This window comes from Bison bison, unplaced genomic scaffold, assembly GCF_000754665.1.
Source record: "Bison bison bison isolate TAMUID 2011002044 unplaced genomic scaffold, Bison_UMD1.0 scf7180017864465, whole genome shotgun sequence".
NCBI lineage: Eukaryota > Metazoa > Chordata > Mammalia > Artiodactyla > Bovidae > Bison > Bison bison.
In genome coordinates, this window is record NW_011495026.1 from 8,837,277 (window position 1) to 8,852,486 (window position 15,210).

General features: G+C 35.9%; 1 protein-coding gene across 4 annotated transcripts in view; it reads right to left on the reverse strand.

The window, feature by feature from the left end:
- SPATA5 (spermatogenesis associated 5) overlaps nucleotides 1-15,210 on the reverse strand; it is a 326,635-nt gene that overhangs the window by 49,860 nt on the left and 261,565 nt on the right. For 3 of the 4 annotated variants that reach the window (XM_010860264.1, XM_010860266.1, XM_010860267.1), the window contains exon 15: nucleotides 10,845-11,009. In XM_010860264.1, the coding sequence (XP_010858566.1) occupies nucleotides 10,845-11,009 (165 nt within the window). Of the gene's footprint in view, nucleotides 1-10,084; nucleotides 10,166-10,844; nucleotides 11,010-15,210 lie in introns of all 4 variants that reach the window. The other variant, XM_010860265.1, reaches the window with a different exon arrangement.

Sequence of the window (15,210 nt, forward strand, 5' to 3'; positions counted from 1 at the left end):
AAACAATTTAAGTGATTTTCCATCTTTTTGGGTAATTCTGAAGAAAAAGAAAAAATGGCTAATTTATGATTTGGAACTTCTACAATGATGAAATTGGTATATATATTGTATCTTAATTTTTCCTTCTAAACGAACAGGGAAACTTTCCCACAAATATAAAAGCAAAACCCATTTTCCAGATTTTAAGCAAAAAGAGAGCTAGCTGTTATTAAAGACCACCAGAAATAGTATTTGGAGGTTAAAAACAGACAAAACAAAAAACAGATGCAAATCTTAATTCTTTGTACTTTTCTTTCAAGCCTAAGGCAAGGTTAGATTCAGTTTTTAAATTTCTAAAACACAGGAGAGGTTATGTTTAAAAACAATTCAATGACTGTATTGTAACTCTGAACTATTTTACAGTTTTGGTAATATTTTAATAGAATGACACCTTTGAGAACTCAGAATCACTGTCATTTGAGGATGAAGAATAAGAACATCTCTGTGTCACCATCTAACACCAGATGACAAACAGGAGGTATTTTTGTCCTTTGCGTTACATTTCTGAGCCTTACCTAAACACTCAGGTTCAACTCTAAGCTAAAATTGAAAGGGCATAGTAATTTGGTATGTGTATTTCCTAAACAATTATTCCAGTAGAAATGCTAGATGTACCATTTTTTTCTTTTCAATTAATAAAAACATATTAAAAAATTACATTGTACCCAAGGAACCAAATATTACTTTAATATACTGAAATAGGGATATTATGTAGACAGTTTGTAAGGAAATACTTACAAATACTTTTTCGTACTTGAAAGTAAAAAAAAAAAAAAAGTATATGTGTTTAAAAAAGAACAAATAAAAATAGGGATTTCAGATGTTTAATCTAAATCAGCCAAAATAAATTCTGTACGTAACTATGAATTATAGTTTGAATTTAAAGAACATACCATTATAACTAAAACCATGACATATACATAAAATACTCATGAGTATTCATAAAATCTAAGGCAGTAAAATATGGAAATATTAAACAAATCATAAGTTCTTTATATTAGAGAGCAATGAAATTGATTTTGCTGATTTATACAAATATACAACAAAAATGATTTATTGAGCACCTGCTATATGTACGAGGATAAATACACTTATGTACTTACTGTATGAATCATTTCATCTATTCTGGACAACAGATCTCTCTCATTAACCTATCTGCTAACTATAATGCAGTTTCATATGGTACAAATTGTTCTTTTCTTTAAACAATTTTTTTTTTGTTTATTTGGCTGCACCAGGTCTTCATTACATCAAGTGAGTTCTTTCAGTTGAGGAAAGTGAACACTCAGTTCTGGCATGTGGGATCTACTTCCCTGACCAGGAATTAAACCCAGGCCCCCTGCATTGGGAGTGTGCAGTCTTAGCCACTGGACCACCAGGGAAGTCCCCAAATTGTTGTTAAAAGAAGAAAAAGTCTTCACTTACATTGATGGCATACTTTTCATATATCAGTTCAGTTCAGTTCAGTCGCTCAGTCGTGTCCAACTCTTTGTGACCCCATGAATCGCAGCACACCAGGCCTCCCTGTCCATCACCAACTCCCGGAGTTCACTCAAACTCACGTCCATCGAGTCAGTGATGCCATCCAGCTATCTCATCCTCTGTCGTCCCCTTTTCCTCCTGCCCCCAATCCCTCCCAGAATCAGAGTCTTTTCCAATGAGTCAACTCTTCGCATGAGGTGGCCAAAGTATTGGAGTTTCAGCTTTAGCATCATTCCTTTCAAAGAATACCCAGGACCGATCTCCTTTAGAATGGACTGGTTGGATCTCCTTGCAGTCCAAGGGACTCTCAAGAGTCTTCTCCAACACCACAGTTCAAAAGCATCAATTCTTCGGTGCTCAGCCTTATTCACAGTCCAACTCTCACATCCATACATGACCACTGGAAAAACCATAGCCTCGACCAGATGGACCTTTGTTGGCAAAGTAATGTCTCTGCTTTTGAATATGCTATCTAGGTTGCTCATAACATTCCTTCCAAGGAGTAAGGCTCATAACTTTCCTTCCAAGGAGTAAACATCTTTTAATTTCATGGCTGCAATCACCATCTGCAGTGATTTTCATATGTAGATCAATTAAATTATTATTAGAAATTAGCCTACTTCTAAAGCTGAAACTCCAATACTTTGGCCACCTGATGCAAAGAGTTGACTCACTGGAAAAGACTCTGATGCTGGGAGGGATTGCGGGCAGGAGGACAAGGGGACGACAGAGGATGAGATGGTTGGATGGCATCACCGACTCGATGGACGTGAGTTTGAGTGAACTCTGGGAGTTGGTGATGGATAGGGAGACCTGGCATGCTGAGATTCATGGGGTCACAAAGAGTTGGACACGACTGAGCAACTGAACTGAAATGGACTGAGCCTACTTCACCTCAAATAATCAAAACTGTCCAACTCTACCAGGATCTATACCACAGAATTAAAGCATGCTCTACACATTTAAAAAAAAAATCTTGAGCTCCTTCCAAGTTGGTAAAACCCCCAAATTTATCACTCTTTCGAAGATGAAGAAGCACAGATTCAATGTTTATACAAAAATTCTGGGGGGACCAGCATGGATCAATAGAGAGACTGAAAATCTGGAAGAGGAGAAACAACGGAGACTGTTAAAATGCCATTACTATGGGCCGGAGTAATTCTTCATAGATACTTACTTTGCCTGGATACCAGGCTTGAGGACTAGATTATCAGGTAGGTCTTGATGAACTTGTTGCTTTGATAACACCACTTCTTTTTATAAATGGGCTTCAGTACTTTATACTTTCAGTAATAACATGCTCTATTAAGTCTGTTGCCAGCCAGCCTCTCATTCAACATTCATTTCCTTTCTGACTAATGCTTCTTGTAATCTGACAGCAGTTTTAAACAACTGGCAAGGAGTCAGTAATACAGGTATGGCAGCACAAGGTGTTCTGGAGGATAGTTTGCTTTGGTATAAACATCCTATCTAAAATAGCCTTCAGGTAAGCCGAATTTATTGCCAATTTAAGCAGAAGTTCACGTTTGGAAATATAGAGAATGTTACATTTCCATACACTGTACATTTTTAAAACTGTAAGTTAAAATGAACATTATAACTTTGTAGCTTTTACTTACTTTCCTAACAAAGAGTTTAGGGAAAAAGCAGGCTGATGTATATTTTCATTTTATAAGAGTTTTTATTCTAATGCCTCCAGAATCATAGATACTGAACTTGACAAGCTGTCCTTAAGAAAGCAGGAAAACCAAAGGTATCAAGGAAAAAAAAATCACTGGGCATGGGAATCTCTAAGCAATTAAAACTTTCATTTCCATTCAGTGGAAAATTGTTCAAGTTTGCTAAGGAGATTTTTTTGGTGGGGTGGAGGGGCGGGCACACCACACACCTTGTGGAATCTTCATTCCCAGACCACAGATTGAACCAGGGGCCTTGGCAGTGAAAGCATGGAGTCTTCACCACTGGACTTCCAGGGTTCCCAGGAGAATGTTTATTAAAATCCAAATTCTAGGAACTGTCAGAGTCTTTCAAGGTTCCTATTCTTCTTGTGCCATGGTTAGGGTCTCTAGGCCATAGAAGCAAGCATTTAGAGACAATGACCACAATCCCAAGATTCCAGGTTTCTAGGAGCATTGTAAGGAAAACATAACTGTGTTATATGTCCCTGGAGGTACAATCTCTAAGGAATTCCTTATAGGACTACTCTAATCTATGCCAGGTATAGGTACACATTATCAGCACTAGGAAGGATCATGAAGACCATAACTCTACTCTTTTATTAAAATACGAGAAATTGGTTCTAGAGATGATAACTGATTTGGCCAAATTAATACTGTAGTAAGTGGTCAACAAAGGACTGAAGTCTAGGTCTTGGTTTTTACCAAACAGTAAGAGAGAGGGGGTAGAGGACTGGCTTAAAAGTCACAGCCTAATTAATACATGCTTTCAGTATATCTGGTTTTTGCATTGGAAGATTTTATCATGATTCATTTAAACAGGGTAGCTACTGATTGGTCCAAAATTGCGAAAGGAATATGACAAGGCTGTTTATTGTCACCCTGTTTATTTAACTTATACGCAGAGCACATCATGCAAAATCCCAGGCTGGATGAGTTACAAGCTGGAATCAAGATTGCCAGGAGAAATACCAACAACCTTAGATATGCAGATGAAACCACCCTTATGGCAGAAAGTGAAGAGGAACTAAAGAGCCTCTTGATGAGGGTGAAAGAGAAGAGTGAAAAAGCCAGCTTAAAACTCATTAAAAAATTAAGATCACGGCATCCAGTCCCATCACTTCATGGCAAGTAGATGGGGAAACAATGTTTCCATTGTGACAGACTGTCCACTGTCCACAGTGACAGACTTTCTTTTCTTGGGCTCCAAAATCACTGTGGATGGTGACTGCTGCCATGAAACTACAAGACGCTTGCTCCTTGGAAGAAAAGCAATGACAAATCTATAGAGCGTATTTAAAAGCAGAGACATTACTTTGCCTACAAAGGTCCATATAGTCAAAGCTATGGTTTTTCCAGTAGTCATGTATGGATGTGAGAGCTGGACCATAAAGAGGGCAGAGAATCTAAGAATCGATGCTTTTGAATTGAGGTGCTGGAGAACTCTTGAGAGTCCCTTGGACAACAAGGAGATCAAAGCAGTCAATCTTAAAGGAAATCAACCCTGAATATTCACTGGCAGAACTGATGCTGAAACGCCAATACTTTGGCTACCTGATGTGATGTCCAAGGTCCTTCACACTTGTCTGACTCATTTCCCCTGGTTTATTACCTACCATTTCTACTCTCAGACTCTTTTTCTATTCATATTTCAACCTTTAATGGAATGTAGAATACACTATGTACTTTTATGCATTTCTACCTTTCTGTATGCCAGGGACACTCCCCTTTCCAGCCCTCCTATATTGGGGACTCCTTTTCATCGATTAAGACTCAGATCAGCTATCCCCTCTTTGAATCCTACTTAGTGCAGAGTTACAACTTCTTCTTTTTCCCACAGTATTCTGCACATGACTATATCATATCACATAAACACATTGTATTGGAGAAAGAAACAGCAACCAACTCCAGTATTCTTGCCTGGAAAATCCCGTGGACAGAGGAGTCTGGTGGGTTACAGTCCATGGAGTCATAAAGAGTTAGACACAACTCAGCACACACACAAACACATTACATAGAACTTAGTTGTTTATATGTCTTTCCCTCTAAACTGAAGATCTTATTCACAATACCTGGGGAAATACTGTAAGTAAATAAAGAAAAACACAGTTCCTAACTTTAAGTAGCTTATAATTTTTGTGAAGATGACAATAACTGTAAGAAAAGTACATATAAAAAAAGTGTCAAGATGTTTCATACCCACTGTCCACAAGAGGAGGCAAACCTTTATCAAAGATCAGAGATGTCAAAGGGACTATGGAACTTTTTCAAAGATACTTCTGTTGACTCAGAGGCAGGAAGAGCCTTTCAGGACGAGTTCAAGGATCTGATTTCTGGTTCTGGGTCTGTCACATTTGTTTGTTATGGGACTTCAGATAAATCAGTATCAAAAAAAGTTTAAAACTACAAGTGTCACTTTAGTGAATGTTAAAATTGGTATTTTTGTTCATTAGGATTACTTAGAATCAACACACAAATCATCCATCCACCATAGAGTTCACTGATGCAGTGGACACATGGCTGCTGTGCTGGGAGTCCAAGAAGTACAGAACCTAGTTTCTGCCATAGACAATCTTACAGTTTGTCTGGCGGGACATGAGGCGGCTGCCCTTATTAAAATAACCAGAAGGGAAAATATCCTAAGAGCCAAACAAATGAAACAAAAATCAGAGTAAAAGCATTCAAAAGGAGAAGCCATTTTTGGGTGGGTTTGTCATGATGGTTTTATGACAAAGCAGTGATTTCAACAGGCTGTGTGAGCAAAGAGTACTTTGAAACTCTGGGGTATAGATACAGAATTTTAGAGTAAACGCACAATAAAGAGTGGAGAGAACAAAGATCTCAAATAAGAGCAGTAGACCAAATGGTCACAACAGCACGATTTCACAGGGCAGTTTCTGATTAGGCAGGACAGGCAGATTGCAGGTGTATCTACAGGAGGTTGCTAAGTCCCATGGTGCCTGCTGCACTTAGAGATGTGAACACTGCTGCTAATCACTCTCCACCAGCACTGCACAGGGAGCCAAAACGTGTCCTGTCCTGCCTGAGGATCTTGAGACCTGTCTCAGATGTGTTGCTAGGCTGGTCATATAAAGAGTCAATCTATGCCAGGTTCCAGTACATTGATCATGATTTTTAGATTAGGGAAAATAGTCACAGGAGGATTCATGGAGGAAAAGTACAGATATCCTACATGATTATAATTGCTCCTTCTGTTTTCACTGGGTAGGAGAAAAGAGAAAGTATGTTATAAGAATAATAGTCAGCAAGACAATAAAGTAGGCAGGAGGAGAAGGGAACAACAGAAGTCGAGATGGTTGGATGCCATCATCGACATGATAGACATGAATTTGAGGAGGCTCGAGGAGTTGGTGATGGACAGGGAAGCCTTGTGTGCTGCAGTCCATGGGGTCACAAAGAGTTGGACACGACTGAGTGACTGAACAACAACTTTATTAGCTATAATAGCTCAAGCACAGTGCATAGAACCCTTTTTGAATTAATGGGGCACACTGAAAGTTGATTTTTTTAATGTCAAGCTGACATGAAGATTTTGAGCTTTTATTAGACTCAGAAGGGCTCAGACTTAGACTACAAAACAGAATTCAGGGCAAGACACATCGTTTTAGTAAAACAAAGATAAGACTAAATTTACATGAAGTTAAAGCTTTTTAAAAAATTAATGTGAAATGAATTTAACTCTAACAAATTGCTAGAGCTAGATTCATAAGATAGTCATCTTATGAATGGGTCACTATATTAAGTAGATTTCTACAGTTGGAGAAAAGTGTAAGAGGCAAACTCAATTATTATTTATTAACAGCTTTCAGATAAATTATCTGGTTATTGAGACCATGCAAAACTGTTTTATGGCAGCATCATTCAATACTGCAGTGGTAAATATAAACACTGAACTGATATGAGGAGGATAAAATGAAGGCAAATAACATTTATGAAGCACTCATTATGTGTCAGGCCTTGTTGCTTTTACATTTATTATCTCACTCAACCCTCAAAACAGTTTGTCATGCAGGCATTTCACAGATGAAGAAACTAAGATTCAAAGAAGTTAAATATTAAATAACTTGTCTGAAGCAACTCTGAAGAAATGAGCTACAATTCAACTGTATTATTAAAATTGTTTTTTCTCCTACTTAATTGCCTCTCTTGAAAGCTGAATTCTCAAATCTTGATATGTGAAATAAATGCTATGATTGCCTATATTACTCATAAATGTATAGCTGATACCTGGCTCTTAGATGTTTTGTCAATTTAACGAGATAATCACTAAAACGAGGATAACATCCAAATGCAAATAGTTAATATAAATTTTACTGACATTGTCAGCCTGTTTCAGCAAATTCTTATACCGAGGAAATTATGTATCTTATTCATCACCTCTGTCTTCAAGCACATGGCACACGAGTAATGGGCCCAGTTATGGCTTAATATACATATATTTATGATTGCTGATTTCCTGCCAGTGGTAAAAGTTTTCCAAAAGGAACTAGGATAATTTGACATAGCAGAAATACATGAAGTGGAATCTGCTACAAATAACTTAAAAAACAAAAATCAAAGCAAAAGAAAACAATAGCCATAACCAAAAAAGACTTCTTATTTCCTCCTGAGCTGAATTCCCATCTGCTTTTAAATGGCAACATGTTTTTCCATTAAGTGGAAGCTACAGCCAAGAAATCAAAGACAATGAGGCTCTGGCCACCGGGGAATAGCGGGCTGCAGGGGTGGCTGATGGACGCTGCCTGCTTCAGCCTCTCTGCAGAAGATACTCCCTAGGGACCACCTTCTCCTTTCAGTGGGTGACAAACTTCCCCTTGGGACTCTCCTTAGGATTAAAAAATATATTCTAATTCCCTGTAGACCCTTTCCAAGGAGGAAAAATAAAGTAACTCAGTATAAGGAGCTATTTCAATCTCTGGGTGTCTGTAAGCTTCCATGAAACAAAAGCACCAGGTGACAAAAATTTCTTTTGAAAAAGTAACCCCTCTTATCCCAGTTGCTTAATAAGTGCCGATATCATCTCCATCCCAATTATCCTCTACAACTTTTTAATTAAAAAGATAAATAAAATACCACAGTTAAAGTAAACATTTTCTGTTTCCAAAAAAACAGAGTGCCAGTAATTTCCTCATTTCTGGCTCACCCAGACAAATTTTTGTTAAATAGTTGATATTGTACAGCCAAATAAAATTAATTTTATATAATACTGAATACTATATATATATACTATATATAATACTGAATACTGAATATACTACTTTACTGAAAAGACAATAATTAACTGAGTCGGCAGTTTCATTTTTATACCAAAAGCGGCCACAGAGACACTTCAACCCTGAAAAAGAGGTTGTGCCCATAGCTGGACGCATTGCTATAAGAAGTTTCCTATATGACAAATGAGGAGGGAAAGTCTTGTTTTTCCTAAATATAATTTTTTCAGTTTATTAAGTCTTTGTTAAGTATATTCTATGTAGTAGGCTTTGTGCTGGCCTTGCTGGGGGAAGAAATAAATTAGTGACATCAGTGATAAAGCAGTGAGTCTGTAGGAGTCACATGACTGAAGTGAAAACTTTGACTTTGTTTTTACTATTTAAAAACCCATCAAAACTAATTTTGGCTTTCAAACATTGTCTTGCCATTTTCATTCTGATACAGAGAAGAAAAAAAGATGAGATCTTATATTTTATGTGAAGCTAAGTTTAATCTATCTTAAATTTCCTATTGATCAATTTTAAGACTTTAAAAAAGTTAGTATTTCTTTTCAAAGAATAGGGCACCTGTGTGAATTACCTAAATATTAAGACTAAACCCTCCTCTCAAAACAAAAACTGTGTAACTAATCTGTCTTGTCCAAATTGAAAACGCAGAACTACAAAGATATATATCTGGAATAAGTGTCTATAAAATTGTAGTCATACACTAATTATAATTAGGACCACAGTGGAATACCCTTCCCTCATCCAAGCATTATGGGACACAAAAATGTAAAGCGAGGGACAGAAATGTCTGCTACTTTCTCTATGACTATTTTTAGAAGATCTGATATAAAAATTAATCAGAAATGAATGTGCTTATATTTTAGGCTGAATAAGGCATGTACTACATAAGAATTAGCAAGCTGGTACAATAATTCCTGGCACCAAATGAGTTTTTACTTCTCAGCCAGACAGAACCTCACTGGCTTTGATTTTTGTTTTGCACTTCTGTGTTACTATCATGAATTACTTCAAAGTGAGAAAGGCATATTTATACTTTGCTAACTGCTCTTCCACTTCACTTAAGTGAAAGATTTATGGTTTCTTCTCCTGGCTGTTTCCTGTAAACTGACGTACCATATACAGGATGCCAGCCTTTGCTCTTACATCAAAACCGAAATTTTAGAAATGCTACAGCAGTCGGCTAGCAGTAACTATATGTTCATTTTAACTTAATGGATGGTCATGCCAAAGAGATGCTCATAAAGATTATTGTTTTAGACAAGACTTTAAACGTAAAGGCACTTTAACTGCGTCTCAAGCTTTCTACAAGAATTTTCGACCCCAGTGAATTTAAACATATAAAGGGGGAAAATCAAATATACATAGTTCACAGTTGCAGAAACAATTAGTAGATCTGAGATTTTTTTTTGGTTGTTGCTATTAGCTATGACTGCATGATATACTAAATCCAATTCCACATGTAAATTTATCTACAAGACTTTGATTATCATATGGTTTATTATGTATTAGTCTCTTTGGTTTTTATAGAAGACAGATAAAAATAACAGCAAGTAAAACAGAAAGTGGAGTCCCAGTCTGCTGGATAATTCAGAATGAAAAGAATCTGCAACTTCGTATTTATGAGAGTATTAATTTTCTAGTACAAACCTGTATCAGTGGTATTCAGAAGAGATTTCTGTGTTGAACACATGTAGAAAAGTTGCACAAGTATTTTAGTGGAATTTTATTCTGTAAACAAAAACAGCCTAAGTAAAGAGCTGCTAAGGAGAGAAAAATATCTCTTACTTAATAGGCCATACTTAAAATTTTCATATTTTCACAGAGGTGTTGCTGTTCTTGTTTAAACTGTATTTTTACTATTAAGAGCAGGCTGGCTGTCCCTTTTATGGTTTTTATCACAGAATCTTTGTAGATTGAGATAATTTTCCAAAAGCTTAAAAGATAAGAAAATCAAGTCTTTTGTATTTCGGAGTATGTTCATGATATCTTAATCTCATTTTTATGATCTTTATGAGAACACAGTAGGGAAAGTTGTGCACTATTTCCATTTGCTAGGTAAAGGAATCAAAGTTCAGAAAAGTGTGTAACTGGTTGGAAGTTGCTGTATCAAGAAGCCCCCAAAGAATCTTCTACTTCTAGTCCAGTGATCTCTCCACTATATTATGCAAACTCTCTGAAGACCACATTTTGAGATATAAGATAAGCCAGGTAAAAGCAAACAAAATACTGTAGGCTAGGTAAAATGTAATTTAATTTTAGTGATTTTCTGTCATGTAGTGTATTTCCTGTTTTAAGATTTCTTAATATGGAGTTATTTAAAACAGCTGGCACCAAGCAACGTTCTTTGCTAATGACCCCAAACCACTGCTTTCCTTTCACCAAGGTATTTGGAAGGTAATTGTCTTACCTCTGCTCCTGAATACGTATCTGTTTGGAGGATGAGTTCATTCAGATCAACCTCGTTATTGATTGGCATAGAGTGAAACTGCAGGTTAAGTATTTCCCTTCTTGTTGCTGCATCTGGTAAAGGCACATAGATGATTCTATCAATTCTTCCAGGCCGCATCAAAGCCTATATAAAGAAGAGGGGGCAACACAGATTAACCAAGCTCAGAACTGACATTCCTCATGAAAGGTACACAAGGAAAGAGGATGCCCAGAATCTTATGAATAACTCACTATTACCATAATTAGTAACTAAAACAAGTACCAGTGATTCTATATCTACATCAAAGACTCAAACAAATAACAATGTCAGAGTACTTTTGAAAACAGAAAAGCAGTACTTCTGAACGGCTTTTTGCTCCCTTGCAACTAACTGTCAGGTCGGTAAAAGACGATTCTTCTCTTTTAAGGAAATGTGTATACGACTTGCATTCATCATATCAAAAGATTTGTGTTTGGATAACTTCCTGCAGTAATTCTTAAAATATGGGTTAAGCTATTTCAGAGGTCTCAAAATAACAGCTCAGATCAAAGAATACTTCTAAGAGCTGATGGCAGTCAAAAAACTTCCCAAATATTTTATTGAAGGCTAATGCCTGAATTATCTTAGAAACAATGAAGTCATCTATTCAGAAAAAAAAATATTGAGCATGTACTATATATCAGACTTTGTTCTTGATTCTAGGAAATAGCATGAATAAGATAGGTATGTGCAAAACCAATTATAGTGACAGTTATTCATGTCTGTGAATATACTAATAACCTTTGAATTGTGTATTTTAAGTGAATGAATTTTATGGTATGTGAATTATATCTTAATAAAACTATTAAAAGAAATAAGGGTCTAAAGTGTGTCTGTTGACAGGATGCAGTAGCTTTTAGTGGGGGGCAGTCAGAGAAAGCCTCTTTGAAAAAATAAATTTTGCTGATACTCCTGGAAGTCACCCATACAGAAATCTGGGGAAAGAGAACTCAAGGAAAAGGAAACATCAAGTGTAAAGGCACAGATGACCGGTAGGTTCCAGAGAAATAAAAAACCCCACTGTGGTAGAAATCTTGAATAAAGTGAAAAGATGTAGGAAAATGTGGTTAGAGGGACAGTCACAGGCAGATTCTAAGGCCTTAAGCAACATGGTGAAGAGTGTGGATTGTATTCTATTTGCAATGAGAAGCCATTGGAAGGCTTTAAGTAGGAAGGTGAAATGATAAGATTTATATGAAAAGATCATTCTTATGGGACAAAAAAGGTCTAACATATACATAATAAAAATCCAAGAAAAGATGGGGTAGAAAAAATTATTTGAAGAAAAAGCTGAAAATTCCTCCCAGTTGGTAAACAAACATGAATTGACACAATCAAGAAGCTCAATGAATTTCAAACAAAGTAACTACAAAGAAAACCATACACAAACATATTACTGTCAAACTGCTGAAAATTAAAGATGCCAGAGTGAACACAGGGAACAATGATTTGAATCACCAATGACTCTCAATCAAAATGATGTGGAAACCAGTAGAACAACATCTTTAAAATGCTGAAAGAATGAAAATGTCATTCAAGAATTCTATTCCCAGTGAAAGTACCCTTCAATAACGAAGGAAAAATAAAGTCACTTTCAGTAACAGAAAACCAAGGAATATCTACCAGTAGACCCTTCCACTGGAAGAAAACCAGTAGATCTACACTATAGAAAATGCTGAAGGAAGTTCTTAAGGTTGGGTAAATGACATGAGATGAAAAACTGAATCTTCAGAAAGAAAGAAAGTGGACTGGAAATGAAATACCACAAACATGTAGACTCCTTAGATATGCCAAAAATTACTCTTGTTACTGGCATAATGAGAAATAGTACTCCTTGAATATATAAGAGATACTTACTTATAATGCAAAACAGTGTATTTTTAATGTGTATTTATGAATATGAAGTATCTAGAAAAAAGATGTGATAGGAATACAGAAAGTATGGAAGACAAGAACTCAGACATGAATCTCTTTTAATTACAAAATCTGAAACAACAACAATAATAACAAAAAACAAAATCTTAAACACGCAGCTGTGACTACACATAAAACACGACAGAAAACACAAACACTGAAACTTCATATAGTTGCTCTGTGGGACTTAGTTCTTAGGGAACTGGCATAAAAAATGATGATATCCTGTGAGTAATAAATTATCCTTTGTCTCCGACTCAGGAGTCTCATGTCTTTCGCCAGACTCTATGGAATTATGGCAGGCTAACTTGTTAGCTCTCAAATAGGGTAAAGTCTGAGAACCTTCGCATTTCTTAATATGTATGTTCCTAATAATGAAGCCTCAACATATATACAGCAAAAATTGACAGGATTAAAAAGATAATAAATATAAATTCACAACATAAATAGGAGATTTTAACTCTCTTCTTTTAGTAATTAATAGAACTAGAAAACAAATCAGTAAGACAGAGAGGATCTAACAAGCCATCAATTACTCAGACCTAACTGAAATTTATATATAGGCCATCATGTCCAATAACTACAGAACACGTATTTTTTTCAAGTACACTGAGTATATTCACCAAGACAGCCCATATGATAAGCAGTAAAACAAAACTCAACAAATTCAAATAGAGTAGAGCTCTGAATACAAGAAGATAAGTTAGTCATGAATAAAAATAAGACAGAGGAAAATCCCAAGCACATTAGAAATTAAACAGCATACTTTTAAATAAGACATTAATCAAAGAAGAAATCACAAAGGAAATTAGAAAATGTTTCAAGTTGAATGATAATGAAAATTTAACAAATGAAGATGTGTGAAATATACTTAAAGCAGTTAAGTGAAGTGAAGTGAAGTCGCTCAGTCATGTCTGACTCTTTGCAACCCCATGGACTATAGCCTATCAAGCTCCTCCGTCCATGGGATTTTCCAGGCAAGAGTACTGGAGTGGACTGCCATTTCCAGTGCTTAGAGGCAAATTTATAACTTTAAATGCTTATAAGAATAAAGAAGTCTAAAATCAATGACCTAAGTTTAAAGAGTAAGTACAAGGAAGGAAACATGAGAGCAGATATCAATGAAATGGGAAACAAGCAAGAGAGAAAAATCAAAGGTTAAGAGTGGCTTTCCACAAAGATTTTTAAAATTGATTAAATTCTAGCTAGACTGAACAAGGATAAAAGAGAGAACAAATTAGAAATGAAAAAAAAAAGGTTTATCACCAAAGATAATAAAAGGATAATCGATTATTATTAACAACTTTGACAATAAAAATAAACAAATTTATTGAGAAATTCAAGATGAAAATGGACAGGGAATGAAACATAAAATCAGAATAGCTCTACATTTATTTTTTTAAATGGAATTGAACTCATCAAGTTGAATTCATTATAACTGACCTTCCCATTAAGAAAAATCCAAAACCAGATGGCTTCCTTTCTGAATTTTATTTCTGAACCAGAGAAGAAATAACACCAAAATTATAAGAAAGAAGACCACAATCACTTTAGGATACAGAGAAGGGAACACTTCTCAACTTGTTTTAAAAGCCAGTATGATACTAACTCCAAAATTCGAGAAAGACATCACAAAAATTGAAAATTACAGACTGACGACATAAACACAGACCTAAAAATTCTTTAATCACATTGACAAATAGAATCTAACAATATATAAAATGGATAAATCATAGTAACCAAGTAAGAATCATCCCAGGAATGCAAAGTTAGTTTAACTCAAAATCCATTGAGTATAATTTACCATAGTAACAGAATAAAGGAGAAAAACCATATAATCACTTCAGTATGTGCAGAAAAACTAAAGACAAAATTTAAGATCTATTCATGATAAGAAAGTTCTCAGCAAACTAGGAATATAAGGGAACTTCTTCAACATAATATATGGTACTATAAAAACCTACAGGTCACATCATATGTAATGTCAAAATATTCAATGTTTTCTACCTAAGATCAAGAACAAGGTAAAAACTCACCACTTCTACCTAACATTATAACAGAAGTACTATAAGGCAAAACCAGAGTGGAGAGAGTATAGGGGAAGGAGGTATAGAACTTGGAAGAGTAAAAAGTAAAAAACTATCCTCCTTTACAGAGGATATATAATAGTTCATGTAAACTCCTAGTTCAGTTCAGTACAGTTCAGTCGCTCAGTCGTGTCCGATTCTCTGCGACCCCATGAATCGCAGCACGCCAGGCCTCCCTGCCCATCACCAACTCCCGGAGTTCACCCAGACTCACGTCCATTGAGTCAGTGATGCCATCCAGCCATCTCATCCTCTGTCGTCCCATTCTCCTCCTGCCCCCAATCCCTCCCAGCATCAGAGTCTTT